Source organism: Symphalangus syndactylus, chromosome 13 (genome assembly GCF_028878055.3).
Source record: "Symphalangus syndactylus isolate Jambi chromosome 13, NHGRI_mSymSyn1-v2.1_pri, whole genome shotgun sequence".
Lineage (NCBI taxonomy): Eukaryota > Metazoa > Chordata > Mammalia > Primates > Hylobatidae > Symphalangus > Symphalangus syndactylus.
The window spans coordinates 59,547,618-59,563,199 of record NC_072435.2 but is presented as its reverse complement, the minus strand read 5'-3'; the positions used below and the strand labels follow the sequence as shown (position 1 = coordinate 59,563,199).

At 51.8% G+C, this 15,582-nt stretch overlaps 1 protein-coding gene and 1 pseudogene across 1 annotated transcript; both read left to right on the top strand.

Moving 5' to 3' along the window:
• The first annotated feature begins 6,192 nt into the window (after positions 1–6,192).
• Positions 6,193–7,119, top strand: LOC129461001 (LYR motif-containing protein 2-like). Its single transcript, XM_055239749.2, has 2 exons — positions 6,193–6,462; positions 6,761–7,119. Exons 1-2 carry the CDS (start codon positions 6,281–6,283, stop codon positions 6,852–6,854), a joined length of 276 nt encoding a protein of 91 aa, XP_055095724.1. The 5' UTR covers positions 6,193–6,280; the 3' UTR covers positions 6,855–7,119.
• A 5,942-nt stretch (positions 7,120–13,061) lies between these two features.
• LOC129461395 (uncharacterized) lies at positions 13,062–13,235 on the top strand (annotated as a pseudogene).
• The last annotated feature ends 2,347 nt before the right edge of the window (positions 13,236–15,582 follow it).

Below are 15,582 nucleotides of genomic sequence, written 5' to 3'. Positions count from 1 at the left end.
CAGACAGACCTGGGTTCAAATCCAGACACTGCCACTTTCTAGCTGTGTGAACTTGGCAAGAGACTTGAGCTCTGGTCTCGGCCCCTCTTCCCAGGGAAAAGCTATCATTACAATATTATTATAGGCTGGGGGTGGTGGTTTTCACTTATAATCCCAACACTCTGGGAGGCTGAGGCAGGTGAATTTCTTGATCCCAGGAATTTGAGGCCAGCTCGGGCAACATAGCAAGACCCCATCTGTACAAAAAATAAAAATTAGCCAGGCATGGTGGTGCATGCCTGTAGTCCCAGCTACTTCAGAGGCTGAGGCTAGAGGATCATTGGAGCCCAGAGGTCAAGGCTGTAGTGAACCACAGTTGCGCCACTGCACATCAGCCTGGGTGAAAGAAAAGGACCCTGTCTCAAACAAAACAAAATAAATTGGCCGGGCACAGTGGCTCACACCTATAATCCCTGCACTTTGGGAGGCTGAGGTGGACAGATTATCTGAGGTCAGGAGTTCGAGACCAGCCTGGCCAACATGATGAAATCCTGTCTCTACCAAAAAAAAAAAAATACAAAAATATTAGCCAGGCGTGGTGGTGCTGCGCGTCTGTAATCCCAGCTACTCAGGAGGCTGAGGCACAAGAATCGCTTGAACCTGGGAGATGGAGGTTGCAGTAAGCCTAGATCACGCCACCGTACTCCAGCCTAGGCAACAGAGCGAGACTATGTCTTAAAAAGAAAAGAAAAAAAAAAAAAACAAAAAAACAGGCCGAGGCCGAGGCGGGCGGATCACAAGGTCAGGAGATCGAGACCACGGTGAAACCCTGTCTCTACTAAAAATACAAAAAATTAGCCGGGCGTGGTGGCGGGCGCCTGTAGTCCCAGCTACTCGGAGAGGCTGAGACAGGAGAATGGCGTGAACCCGGGAGGCGGAGCTTGCAGTGAGCCGAGACTGCGCCACTGCACTCCAGCCTGGGTGACAGAGCGAGACTCCGTCTCCAAAAAAAAAAAAAACAGGCCAGGCGCAGTGGCTCATGCCTGTAATTCCAGCACTTTGGGAGGCCAAGGTGGGCGGATCACCTGAGGTCAGGAGTTCGAGACCAGCCTGGCTAACATGGCAAAACCCTGTTTATACTAAAACTACAAAAATTAGCCGGGTGTGGTGGCATGCGCCTGTAATCCCAGCTACTCGGGAGGCTGAGGAAGGAGAATCGCTTAAACCTGGGAGTCTGAGGTTGCAGTGAGCTGAGATAGTGCCACTGCACTCCAGCCTGGGTGACAGAGGGAGACTCCTTCTCAGAAAAAAAAAAAAAAGAAAGAAAACAACAACAACAATAACAACAAAAAACCACCCACAATATTATTAAACAGTCAACCTCAAAGACAAGCGGGAAGGTAAAAAGAAATAATGCACAGAGTTATGCACTCAGTACTAGCTATTATTATTTTATCCCTTCTCCCACCCCACTGTTCACATTTTACACTGTAATAAAAAGGTGTGACCTTGGGCAATAATTTCCTCTCTGAGCCCAGTGCCTGGCATATGATGTGGTGCACATTTAACAAATTACAACCATTACTATTCCTTCCACAAATGTTTGCTGAGAGCTGGGCACTGTCACAGGTGCTGGAGATTTAATAGTGTACAAAATCTTTTTGTAAGAATCTGACCTCATGAAGCTATATGGGGTGATAGAAGTGTTCTAATAGCTTCATTTAAGTGAGGGTTACACAGGTGAATATATGTGAAAATTCATTCAGGTTGGAAGCTTTAAATTGTTCAGTTAACTGTGTATCTTAAAACTTACAACATGCCAGGCCGGGCACAGTGGCTCACGCCTATAATCCCAGCACTTTGGAAGGCCGAGGCAGGTGGATCACCTGAGGTTAGGAGTTCGAGACTAGCCTGACTAACATGGTGAAGCCCCATCTCTACTAAATACAAAAAATTAGCCAGGCGTGGTGACGCATGCCTGTAACCCCAGCTACTTGGGAGGCTGAGGCAGGAGAATCGCTTGAACCTGGGAGGCGCAGGTTGCAGTGAGCCAAGATTACGCCATTGCACTCCAGCTTGGGCAACAAGAGCAAAACTCCATCACAAAATAACAACAAACAAACAAACAAAAACTTGACAACAGGCCAAACACGGTGGCTCACACCTGAAATTCCAGCACTTTTGGGGGAGGAGGCTGGAGGATCCCTTGAGCCCAGGAGTTCAAAATCAGCCTAGGTGACATAGGGAGACTCTGCCTCAGTTTTTTTTTTTTCTTTAAAGGTTATTAAACGGTTAAAAAAAATCATTGCCCTTGAGGAATGTATGTGTTTTAGACAGATAATAGAAAAAGTAATTATACAGGAAGTGATATATTCTGTGAAAAAATTCTGGGAAAGGGCTAGGTAATGTTGGGGGTGGGGGATTATAATTTATTTTATTTTGAGACGGAGTCTCACTCTGTCGCCTAGGCTGGAATGCAGTGGCACCATCTCTGCTCACTGCAACCTCTGCCTCCTGGGTTCAAGTGATTCTTCTGCCTCAGCCTCCCGAGTAGCTGGGATTACAGGCACGTGCCACCACGCCTGGCTAATTTTTATATATTTTGGTAGAGATGAGGTTTCTCCATGTTGACCAGGCTGGTCTTGAACTCCTGACCTTGTCAAGTGATTCACCCACCTCGGCATCCAAAGTGGTGGGATTACAGGCGTGAACCACCATGTGTGGCCTGGGGATTGCAATTTTAAATTGGGCAGTCAGGTTGGCCTCAGTGAGAGGTGACATTTGAGCAAAGGCTTGAAGGAGGTGAGAGAGTGATCCACAGGGATATCATGGGGACAGCCAGTGCAAAGGCCCTGGGGTAGGAAAAAGAAAGTAAGGCGACCAGTGTGGCTGGAGTATAATGAGGCAGGGGAGAGAGGCGAGATGAGCAGTGTGCTGGGAACACATCATGTAGGAACTCTTAAACCACTGTAAGGACTGCTTTTGCTGGGAGATGGGACAATTGCCTAGGAGATTTTGAGTGGAGGAGGGACAGACTTTTATTTTAAAACTACCTCTCTGGGCCGGGCGCAGTAGCTCAGGCCTGTAATCCCAGCACTTTGGGAAGCCGAGGCGGGTGGATCACCTAACGTCAGGAGCTCAAGACCAGCCTGGCCAACATGGTGATACCCCGTCTCTAGTAAAAATACAAAAATTGGGTGTTGGGTGGGGTGCAAAGCAAAAACAAAACAAAACAAAACAAAACAACAACAAAAAACCACCAAACAATAACAAAAACAAAAACAAAAATAAACTACCTCTCTGGTTGTTATATAAGCAATGGAATGTAGTGTTATGATTTTCTCCAATTCTAATATCCACGAATCCCACTGCCGGTTCACCTCCGCAAACCCTTGGGCCCTCAGGGCTGCTCATCTGCCGCTGGCTGCCCCACGGCCTGGGTCCCGAAGCCTGCGCCTTGGGCGATACCGAAGCTAAACATGCCCATGAGCGCCCCGCTCCTCTCCAGGTCGTGCACTGCCCTGCACCTGCGCCCCTAGGCCACCTCAGTCCAGGCGAAGCCCTGAGCCGGGACCAGCCTTTGGTCAGAATGCTGCTCATGACGCCGCTCGGGGCCAGCAGGGACTGGGCGCCAGTGCAGGCCGAGTAGTGGCCGGCAGTCCAGGAGCACCGGGGCAGGTGCAAATTCCACGTTGGAAAAGTTTGGCTGCGCCATGCTTGCGAAGCTGCAGCTGAACGCGCCCACCATGGCATAAGTGCAAAGGAGGGATCTTAGGTGTCAACTCCCGCGGGCCGTGGCGGCCTCGGTGGGGGGGAAAAACATCTGCACGCCAGCCGAAGAGCGCAAAGCCAGAGGGTGCACTGGTCCACCACAGACAGAGCGCAGCACCGTGCCAGGGCGCAGAGCCCACGCCCCGTCGGCGTCGCAGCACCAGAAGCACAGGCTACCCGGGCCACTAGCCTCCAGGAACACGCAGTCTCGGCGCCTGGGATGCTCTGGGGGCAAAGTGGGGCACCGTGTGGAGAACACTCCAGGGATCCTGGGGTGGCGGTTGTCCGAACGCGTGGCCATAGGCCTTGCTTCTCGCTTGCAGACAACTGAGGCCAGCCACCAGCACGACAGGATGGGCGGCCACGACGCGGGTGCCGGATAGGTCTCCTGCTCTCTGCAACTGCAGCGCGTCTAGAAGCCTTCAAGGCTCAATAGGTGGGGCCAGCGGGCAGGGTGGTCTACGCGGTCCGGCAGAACAGGCTCAGAGGGCGTGAGGCGCCTCAAGAGCGTGGGCCCAGCGCCCGCCACCACCGCAAACTCCTTGTGCCGGTCGCCAGGCGGCAGCGACGGCGTCACCATCGAGTAGGTGGTGCCCAGCAGGTAGCGCCGCAGAGCCAGCGCCGTGTCCCGGGAGGCGCGCCCACGTGCGTTCACCGCCTCCAGTCCCTTGGGTCGCGACGTCGCTGTTTACACAGCGCCGCCTGCCGCGAGCCCTGCAGCTCCTCTGCGCTGGGCGGGCGCACCCACACCGTCGTGCCTGGCTGCAGGCTCGGGGAGCACGGAGACAGTGGCGCCCACGCAGGGAGCGCTGTCACCAGCATCGCCGTCGGGGGCCCCGTGGGCGGTGGCGACATATATAGCTGGAAGTCGGGCTTCTCAGCGCCCCCGTTTTCCGAGAAAGCCGTGATGAAGCGGCAGCCCTGGAAACATAAAACGCAGACGTCCGTCGGGCTTGAGGGAACCAGGAGCCCAGAGGAGGCAGTCAAGAATAATCCAGTGGATTTGGAAGCTAAATGCGTCAGATTCTAATTCTGACTCTGCCACTTTCTCTCCCTCTCTCTCTCCCTCCTTCTCTCCCTCCCTTCCTTCCTTTTCTTTTTCTGTTTTAGAGAGGAGACTCACTCTGTTGCCCAAGCTGGTCTCCCAGGCTCACGCGATCCTCCCACCTTGGCCTCCCAAAGTGTTGGGATTACTTACAGGCGTGAGCCACCTTGCCCAGCCTACTTGGCCACTTTCTAGCCAAGTGAACTTGGGCAAGTCACCTCCTTTCTTGGGGCTTCAGCTGCTGCGTCTGTAAAGGGGGTATTGGTGCACACTTCACAGAATGATGGCGAGCTTGATGTCAAAGCCATGGCATGAAGTCAGCTATATCAATATTAGCTTAAACTTGCTTCTTTTGCACCATCTGTCCCCGAAAGGCCTGCCCAGCCTCCTCAGAACTAGTTTTGCCAATCTCCTGGCACACAGTCTGCCCAAATAGCCCCTCGTCCCAGCTGGCCAGGGCCCTGTCCCAAGAAGTTCCACTGTGGCCAATCCCCTGTCACAGAGCCATGCCAGACAGCCTCCCAACCTGAGCCAGCACAACCAGCCCCTCCCTACCCTACACTCTGCTGCAAATCCAGACCAACTCACCAGCTTTCTGAGTTCCTTCTGGGGCACTCACCCCATAGGAAACCCAAGGCACCAAGGCACAGCTGGGGGTAGAGGGAGATAGACTGGTTAGTGTGGTTCCTCCTGCCAGCCTTCCCTCCAGGCCTCCCACTGCAGGGGCAGTAGGGGGCACAAGGGAGACCTGAGAGAAGGGATCGGCCTCAGAGCCCAGGGCCCGGGGGGCACCTGCCAGAGCAGGGCTGAGGCCAGCCACATTGCAGGGGCATTTATAGTCCTAGGTGCCTGGGCCTGGCCCTCAGTACCCACCCTGGGTCTGCACACAGATGTGCTCATTAGTACTGGCTCCAGCCTGACCTGGTGCCACTGATCATACAGAGGCCTAAGTATGGGGGTGCTGGCTGGGGAAAAGAGGGCAGATGGAGGGACAGAGAAAGGAAAGACAGATATGGGGAGGTGGGGACAGAGATCTGCACAGAGAGTAAAAGTGGGAGAGGGAAAGATACACAAAAGTTACAGTGAAGGCCAGGCATAGTGGCTCACGCCTAGCATTTAGGAAGGCCGAGGCGAGTGGATCATCTGAGGTCAGCAGTTTGAGACCAGCCTGGCCAACATGGTAAAGCACCATCTCTACTAAGGACACAAAAATTAGCCAGGCGTGGTGGCGTGCGCCTGTAATCCCAGCTACTCCAGCTACTCTGGAGGGTGAGGCAGGAGAATTGCTTGAACCGGGGAGGTGGAGGTTGCAGTGAGCTGAGATCACGCCATTGCACTCCAGCCTGAGCGAAACTCCGTTTCAAAAAAAAAAGGGGTTATGGTGAGATGAAGAGATGGACGAGGGGAGAGGGACATACAGGGTAAGGAATGGAGAGAGAGAGAAGGAAAAAGACCAGCTGAGGCTCTGGCGGACCGCTGGCACACATGGCCGCTTCCCACTTACCCCCAACAACACTAATGTTAAAACAGTTCATCAGAAGGCAACAAGTTCTTCTCTACAGAAGGATTTTCCAAACAATTCAGCAAGTTCCAAATGATTCTGATCGCAAATACCTAAAGGATTGGGCAAGGGAAGAATTCAAAAGAAACAAAAGTGCCACTAGGCAGTGGCCGGGCGCAGTGGCTCACACCTGTAATCCCAGCACTTTGGGAGGCCGAGGCAGGCGGATCACGAGGTCAGGAGATCAAGACCATTCTGGCTAATACGGTGAAATCCCGTCTCTACTAAAAATACAAAAAATTAGTCGGGTGTGGTGGTGGACGCCTGTAGTCCCAGCTACTCAGGAGGCTGAGGCAGGAGAATGGCGTGAACCCAGGAGGCAGAGCTTGCAGTGAGCCAAGATCATGCCACTGCACTCCAGCCTGGGTGACAGAGTGAGACTCCATCTCAAAAAAAAAAAAAAGTGCCACCAAACAGGATACAATTCGGATGATGATTACTCAAGGCAATATGCAGCTCAAAGAGTTAGAAAAAACACTTGCTTTAGCAAAATCTTAACTATAGCATTATTCTGGAGGATTTTCAAAGTCTCCATGTGTTTTGTTGCATTTAGGATTAACAATGGACAACACAAAGCCCAGTCTTACTATTTGTATGTACAGTATTTGGTGATAGAGAGCAAAGGAAAACACATCAAAACAGTTGCCTTAACACTGAAAAATATACCCTGCATTTTGAAAATGTTTATGGATGGCTCAGCAGTTTTTAAAAGAAGCAAAAACCACTAACAAATGGCCAGTTTGCACATGAAAAGATGCTGGACACAATCATTAGGGAAGTTAATCAAAACTACTATGAGGCCGGGCACAATGGCTCACGCTTGTAATCCCAGTACTTTAGGAGGCCAAGGTAGGTGGATCACTTGAGGTCAGGAGTTAGAGACCAGCCTGGCCAACATGGTGAAACCTCATCTCTACCAAAAATGCAAAAATTAACCAGGTGTGGTGGTGCATGCTTGTAGCCTCAGCTACTCGGGAGGCTGAGGCAGGAGAATCACTTGAACCCAGGAAGCGGAGGTTGCAGTGAGCTGTGATTGTGCCTACTGCACTCCAGCCTGGATGACAGAGTGAGACTCTGTCTCCAAAAAACAACAACAAACAAACAAACAAAAAAACTATGAGATATCACTTCACATTCACTAGAATGGCTGTAATTAAAAGGAGAAATAATAACAAGTGTTGGTGAAGATGTGCAGCAATTGGAACCCTCATACATTGTTGGTGGGAATGTAAAATGGTGCAGCCAATTCAGGAAACAGACTGTCAGTTCCTCAAAAGATGAAACACAGCTGCTGCGTGATTTAGCAATTCTACCCCTAGGCCCATAACCATTATTTGGCAGTGAAAAGAAAGAAGGACTGATATACTGATATATGCTAAACATGGATAAACCTTGAAAACGTTAAGTGAAAGAAGCCAGTCACAAAAGATCACATGATGATTCCATTCATATGAAGTGTCCAGAATAGGCAGAAAGATTAGCGGTTGCCTAGGCTGGCTGTAGGTGGAATGGATTAACTGTTAATGGGTGTAGGGTTTCTTTTCAGGGTGATGAAAATATCCTGCAGTTAGCTTGTGGTGTTAGGTTGCATGACTCTGAATATACTCAAATCCATAGAATTGTATCTCAGTAAAGGTGAAAAAAAAAAAGACCAAAGACAGACAAGAAAGTAATTTATTACAAGAAAGCCTTTTTTTTTTTTTTTTTTTTTTTTTAGGTGGCGTTTCGCTCTTGTTGACCAGGCTGGAGTGTGCAATGGTGCAATCTCAGCTCACCCCAACCTCTGCCTCCCGGGTTCAAATGATTCTCCTGCCTCAGCCTCCTGAGTAGCTAGAATTACAGGCATGCACCACGATGCCTGGCTAATTGTATTTTTAGTAGAGATGGGGTTTCTCCATATTGGTCAGGCTGGTCTTGAACTCCTGACCTCAGGTGATCCGCCCGCCTCGGCCTCCCAAAGTGCTAGGAATACAGGTGTGAGCCACCACGCCTGGACCTTTTTTTTTTTTTTTTTTTTTTTTGAAATGGAATCTCGCTCTGTTGCCCAGGCTGGAGTTCAGTGGTGAAATCTCGGCTTACTGCAACCTCTGCCTCCCGGGTTCAAGCAATTCTCCTGCCTCAGCTTTCCAAGTAGCTGAGACTACAGGCAGGTGCCACCATGCCCAGCTAATATTTGTATTTTTAGTAGAGACAGGGTTTCACATGTTGGCCAGGCTAGTCTCGAACTCCTGACTTCAGGTGATCCACCCTCCTCGGCCTCCCAAAGTGCTGTGATTACAGGCATGAGCTACCGCGCCCAGCATCGGAAGAAGCCCTTTGAATATTGAGGAAGTGTCTGTATTTGGAGAGTGAGGGATCTAAGTTTCTCCGACAGAATAAGGGATTGAAGGCGCAAGGTGGAGAAGCTGAGACCTGAAGACCATCCTAAGACAAGAGGGGCACAGCCGGGTGTGGTGGCACACACCTGTGGTCCCAGCTACTCGGGAGGCTGAGGTGGGAGGATCGCTTGACCCAGGGAGATCAAGGCTGCAGTGAACTGAGATGGTGCCACTGGACTCTGGCCTGGGTGACAGAGTGAGGCCCAGTCTCTAAAAATAAAAAAGTAATGCCAGGCGTGGTGGCTCACGCCTGTAATCCTAGCACTTTGGGAGGCCGAGGTGGGTGGATCATGAGGTCAGGAGATCGAGACCATCCTGGCTAAGATGGTGAAACCCCGTCTCCACTAAAAATACAAAAAAATTAGCCGGGCGTGGTAGCAGGTGCCTGTAGTTCCAGCTACTAGGAAGGCTGAGGCAGGAGAATTGCTTGAACCTGGCAGAGGTTGCAGTGAACTGAGATTGTGCCACTGCACTCCAGCCTGGGTGACAGAGCGAGACTCTGCCTCAAGAAAAATAAAAAATAAATAAATTAGAAAAGAGGCGGCAGGGCCAGTAGGGGGAGGGGCAGGACTCCTGAGCCTGCTGACAGAGAAGTTTTTTTTTTTTTTTGAGACAGAGTCTCGCTCTGTCACCCAGGCTGGAGTGCAGTGGCGCGATCTCCGCTCACTGCAAGCTCCACCTCCAGGGTTCACGCCATTCTTCTGCCTCAGCCTCCAGAGTAGCTGGGACTACAGGCGCCCGTCACCACGCCTGGCTAATTTTTTTGTATTTTTAGTAGAGACAGGGTTTCACCGAGTTAGCCAGGATGGTCTCGATCTCCTGACCTCATGATCTGCCTGCCTCGGCCTCCCAAAGTGCTGGGATTACAGGCATGAGCCACCGCACCTGGCCAAGAGAGGTTTTCAGTCTCTTTTGAACTTGAGGATCCTAGGAAGGAGGCTGGGAGCCTGTGTTCTGAGGACGGAGGGGAGTGGAGATGGGGCTTCTGTGCCTGAGGAAGGAGGGGACTGCAGACTTGAACTCCTGAGTTTGGGGAAGGAGGAAGCTAGAGGCCTGGGCTCCTGGATTGTGGAAGTGACCAGAGACAGAGGCAGGAGAGGGCACCAGGTGCCCAGATGTGGAGGTCTGGAGGATTTGGGTACGGAGGTTCTCGTGGGAAAACAATGGCCTATACATCACTTTCTTCTTCCCAGAACGTCCTCTCAGCTTCCCGGAAGCTGAGAACAATGGAGCTACAGCCTTCTAGGAGGATCTCGGAGAGGAGGTCAGGCTGGATTTCCAGAAATGGAGAAGCAAGGGACCCTGGGTACAGTTTCCAACTGCCTCTCCCCTAGATGCTAGGAGCTGCACCCAGGCCTCCTTCTTCCCCAGAACGTTACCCTTGGTGGGGGGAATAAGGGGAGCATTCAAGAAGGAACCTATGTTCTTTCTTTTTTTTTTCTCTTGAGACAGAGTCTCACTCTGTTGCCCAGGCCGGAGTGCAATGGGGCGATCTCGGCTCACTACACCCTCCGCCTCCTGGGTTCAAGCGATTCTCCTACCTCAGCCTCCGGAGTAGCTGGAACCACAGGCACGTGCCACCACACCCGGCTAATTTTTGTATTTTTAGTAGAGACAGAGTTTCACCATGTTGGCCAGGCTGGTCTCAAACTCCTGGCCTCAAGTGATCTATCCAACCCGGCCTTCCAAAGTGCAGGGATTACAGGCATGAGCCGCCACGCCCAGCCAGAACCCACTTTCCTTCAATAGCTTCATTTGTCACTTGCTTAAGATCCTCCTTCATCACAAGCAGAGGATGTGGTTAGTGTTTCCTTCCTGCCTGAGGTGGGGAACAAACATATGTGCTAGAAACAGAGCTGGGGAAGAGGGATGGCGTGGGAAGGGCTGTGGACGCTAGAGGCTGAGGAGCTCAGACTGTCCCAGGAACCCTGGGGAGCCATGGGGGTGTCTATGCAGAGGAGGGTTTGGCTTTAGGAAGATCCTGGACCAGAGAAGTGACTGAGGCCAGGAGCCCAGTGCAAGGACCCAGATGGGTGAGGCCAGAGCTAGCCCAGGATGGGGACGGGGCAAGGAGGAAGGGGAGGTGGGGGACATTCAGGAGGCTGAATGGGGGTTGCTCTCCCAGACAAGACCTAGGAGGAGGCATGGGTCCGCGAAGAAGCTGAGGCGGGTGTGGGATCCCGTGGGTGTGAGGGGCCCTGGGGGATGTCCAGGAAGAGGGATCCGGGAAGCTGAGGTAAGCCAGGTCTGGACTTAGGAGAGATGCTGGGGTTGAGGATGGAAATATGGAGGTTGTAGCCCGGTGAGGTGGCTCAGGCCTGTAATTGCAACACTTTAGGAGGCTGAGGTGGGTGGATCACAAGGTCAGGAGTTTGAGACCAGCCTGGCCAACATGGTGAAACCCCGTCTCTACTAAAAATACAAAAATTAGCCAGGCGTGGTGGCACACGTCTGTAGTCCCACCTACTCGGGAGGCTGAGGCAGGAGAATCACTTGAACCAGGGAGGCGGAGGTTGTGGTGAGCCGAGATCTCGCCATTGCAATCCAGCTTGGACAACAGAGCAAGACTTCATCTCAAAAAAAATAGAAAAGAAAAGAAATATGAAGGTTGCCAATAGAGAAGAAAAACAGGTGTTAGGGGTCGATGTCCCTGAATGTGAGTAGAGAGGCAGGAAGGGGCTCATTCCCAGCTCCCCAAGGCCACAACATTTAGGGGGAAGCTGAAGAGGAAGTTCCCAAGGAACTGCCGTTTTACCCAGAGGGCTGGGGAGAGTGAAGTGCGCTCCGGGGGTCTATGGAGTTGAAGCCAGAACATACCCAGAAGAAAGTCCTTTGAAATCTCACATTTTATACTCGAAATTCTTGCCAATTTTGCATTCACCTCCATCAGTCTATCCATGCGAGTTTTCATATAAAAAGATTTTCAAGTACTTACCAGTGAGTGACATTCTGTAACCTACCCTTCTGCATCCCCTGCCAGCCACGGTAAAAATTTGCAAGTGAAAATGAGGCTCTGGGTTCATTCCGTGGTTTTGGGGTCTCCCAGCCTGTCTCCGGCATTGGGATGTCTATCACTCAAGCATTTAAGGTTCTGGTAAACCTGCCCATGCTGGCCTCTCCTCCTCAGAATCACCGACACTCCCAGCCCCTTCCACAGGCAGCCGAGTCCCCCATCTTCTCCCTGGCCATGTGCCCCCATCCACCCTCCCCATGGTAGCTAGATGGATCTTTCTTTCTTTCTTTTTTTTTTTTTGAGATGGAGTTTCGCTTTTGTTGCCCAGGCTGTAGTGTAATGGTGCAATTTTGGTTCACCGCAACCTCTGCCTCCCAGGTTCAAGCGGTTCTCCTGCCTCAGCCTCCCGAGTAGCTGGGATTACAGGTATGTGCCACCATGCCCAGCTAATTTTGTGTTTTTAGTAGAGACAAGGTTTCTCCATGTTGGTGAGGCTGGTCTCGAACTCCCGACCTCAGGTGATCCGCCCGTCTCGGCCTCCCAAAGTGCTGGGATTACAGGTGTGAGCCACTGCGCCCAGCTGCCAGATGGATTTTTCTAAAGTGCAAACCTGACCCTGTCCCTCCACCTTATCACCCTTCACCCTCCATGGCCCCACAGTGCCCTTCTCCCATGGTGCTCCAGCCACACTGAACTCTGGCTCATTCTTTGAGCGTGCAGTCCTCTCCCTTCCTCTGGCTTTTCTTTTCTTTTTTTTCTTTTTTTGAGATGGAGTCTCACTCTGTCAGCCAGGCTAGAGTGCGGTGGCAGGATCTGGGCTCACTGCAACCTCCGCCTTCCAAGTTCAAGCGATTCTCCTGCCTCAGCCTCTGAAGTAGCTGGGATTACAGGTTCCTGCCACCATGTCCGGGTAATTTTTTGTATTTTTAGTAGAGATAGGTTTTTGCCATGTTTGCCAGGCTGGTTTCGAACTCCTGACCTCAGGTGATTCACCCGCTTCAGCCTCCCAAAGTGTTGGGATTACAGGCATAAGCCACTGCGCCTGGCCCTCTCTTTTGTACCCAATGCTCTCTCTCCTGGGAAGACCCTCTCTGCCTCGGCTCTCTCTGTAAATCCCTCAAGTGTTTGCTCTTCCAGGCAGGACTGGCTACATAATTTGCAGGGCACAGTGCAAAATCAAAATGTGGGGCCCTTGTTCAAAAATCATTAATAATTTCAAGATAGTGACAGCAGGGCATTAAAGCAAGCATAGAGTCCTTCTAAGTTTGGGGCATGGTGCAACCCCACAGTCACACTGCCATAAAGCTGGCCCTGCCTCAGGAAATCTTGGACTGTCTCCCCACCTCCCATCCCAGGCCCAGTTAGAAACCTCAGATTGCTTCTTGGCCTTTTGGCTAAGATCAAGTGTAGAATCCTCTGGCTCTGGGAGTCCCCTGGGCTTCTGCAAAAGCCCTGATCATTCTTGCCTGTTCTTTTCCCATCCCCGACCACTCTGGGATGCCATTGTTTGGTGATTATCTATTTCCTCCACTAGAAATAGAACTCTTTTTTGTTGGCTTGTTTTGGGACGGAGTCTCGCTCTGTTGCCCAGGCTAGAGTACAGTGGCCCAATCTCGGCTCACTGCAACCTCCGCCTCCCGGGTTCAAGAGATTCTCCTGCCTCAGCCTCCCAGGTAGCTGGAATTATAGGTGCCCGCCATCACACCTGGCTAATTTTTGTATTTTTAGTAGAGTTGGGGTTTCACCATGTCAGCCAGGCTGGTTGCGAACTCCTGACCTCAAGTGACCCGCCTGCCTTGGCCTCCCAAAGTGTTGAGATTACAGGCGCGAGCCACTGCTCCCAGCCTTGAACTAGAACTCTGAGGGCAAGGGCGAGGGCTGTGTTGGTCACCACAATGTTCCCAGCGTCACTCCGCACAGGTCAGGACAACAGGAAGCACTGATGCCTATCCTTGCTTTTGTGAAGTATGAGAGGGTACAGCCATCAGGGAGGACCCAAAGGCAGGAGGCAGGCCCAGGTTCCACCCTAAACAGAAACATCCTTTTTGGGAACACCTTTTATCTGATTCTCTCACATATGTGCCCATGCAAAGAGCTACAAAAGCATGGCATTAGCTTCAGCCTTGCAGGAGATCACAGATGTCCCCAGACACTCAGGGCCTTTGTCAGATTTAGCCACCCCAAGACACATGGGTTGGACCTGGCAGTACACAGACAGGGCAGAATCCTAGTATCGGGACTACAGTCACATCAAGAAAATGCTCCAGCAGCCGGAGCTTTGGTCTAAAAAATGTGCGGGGCCAAAGGCAGATGAGGAATTGATGAGGAATTGACAGCAGTAGTCGTCGTACTCCCTGAGCTCAGGAAATTGATGGACTTAGCTGGGCAGTTGGACAAGCTAATTATTATTACTATTATTTGTAGAGATGGGGTATGGCTATGTTGCCTGGGAGGCCACAGCATTTTGGGGGAAGTTAAAGTTCCTAAGGAACTGCTGTTTTATCCAAAGGGCTGGGGAGAGTGAAGTGTGCCTCAGAGGTCCACGGAATTGAAAACAGGCTGGTCTTGAACTCCTGGGCTCAAGCAATCCTCCCTGAGGGTGGCCTCTCAAAGCACTGGGATTACAGGCATGAGCCACTGTGCCTGGCTGACAAGCAAAATTTTAACTTTAAATCCTAGACACATGTGATTGTGTGTTTCTGCAGGCGGGTGGGGGTGGTCCAGGCACGCTGTGGGGGAACATGGGGGACCCATGCTAGAGAGACCAGCCTGCCCTCCTCCCATCCTTCCTGCTTCCAAATTTGTAATAAGCTACTACCAAGTGTGTGTCCCCCTTCCAGCCCTGCATTTCCTGTGTCCACATTCCCCCTGACCACCCACGGCCACTGCCTCTCAGCCTCCATCCACTGACTGCCTGCTACTTGAGCCTGGAAAAGGTCCGTCATTCCCATGCTACACAGAAGTCCCTCCCCCATCTAAGGGGTGGAGCCATGAATATCAGAGCCCAGTGTCTTACAACTCTTCTTCCCGTCTCTGCAATCTTGCTGGAGAACTGGGTAGCTGTAGAGTAGGGCACACTGTCTGCTGGGTGGGAGGCGGAGGCCTCTGGTAAGGTCATCTCAAATCTCTCTTCAACCACTTCAGGCCCTAACTTGGTCCAGATCGCCCTTTTGCTTGGACTATTGCAGTATCCTCCTCCCCCCAGAGCCTCCTTGAGATCAGGAACTGCTACTCTAATTAGACCTCAAAACCCTTCAATGGGCCAGTCGGGGTGGCTCACGCCACCTGTAATCCCAACACTTTGAGAGGCCGAGGCAGGTAGATCACGAGGTCAGGAGTTCGAGACCAGCCTGGCCAACATGGTGAAGCAGTCTCTACTAAAAATACAAAAATTAGCTGGCGTCATGGTGGGGCACCTGTAATCTCAGCTACTCGGGAAGCTGAGGCAGGAGAATCACTTGAACCCAAGTAGCAGAGGTTGCAATGAGCCAAGATTGTGCCACTGCACTCCAGCCTGGGCGACAGCGAGACTCCGTCTCAAAACAAACAAACAAACAAACAAACAAAAACAAAAAACCCTTCAACGGCTTCTCATGCCACTTAGAGGACAGTCCAGACTCCTCCCAGCAGCCTATGGGGTCCTGCGCCATCGGCTCCCTTCCTGCTTTCCAGCCTCAACCCAAGATCACTCTCTTCCCTTCTCTCCCCTACTTCAGCCCCCTGGCCTCGGCTCTTTCACTCATGCTTCCCTCAGCACAGGCTGTTCCATTTGCACGGAATACCCTTCCCACTCCTTTCATGGTTAACTCCAACCTGCATATCCTTCAGGTCTCCGCCAGGCCTCCCCTCCTCCAGGAAGCCTTCCTCAATCTCTCTTGTTGGGTCAGGGCCCCTG

Coding starts and splice junctions, on each gene's coding strand:
- LOC129461001 (XM_055239749.2), top strand. CDS start 6,281: ATGGCCGCTTCCCACTTACCCCCAACAACACTAATGTTAAAACAGTTC. Junction 6,463..6,760: donor AACAAAAGTGCCACTAGGCA/GTGGCCGGGCGC, acceptor AAAAAAAAAAAG/TGCCACCAAACAGGATACAA.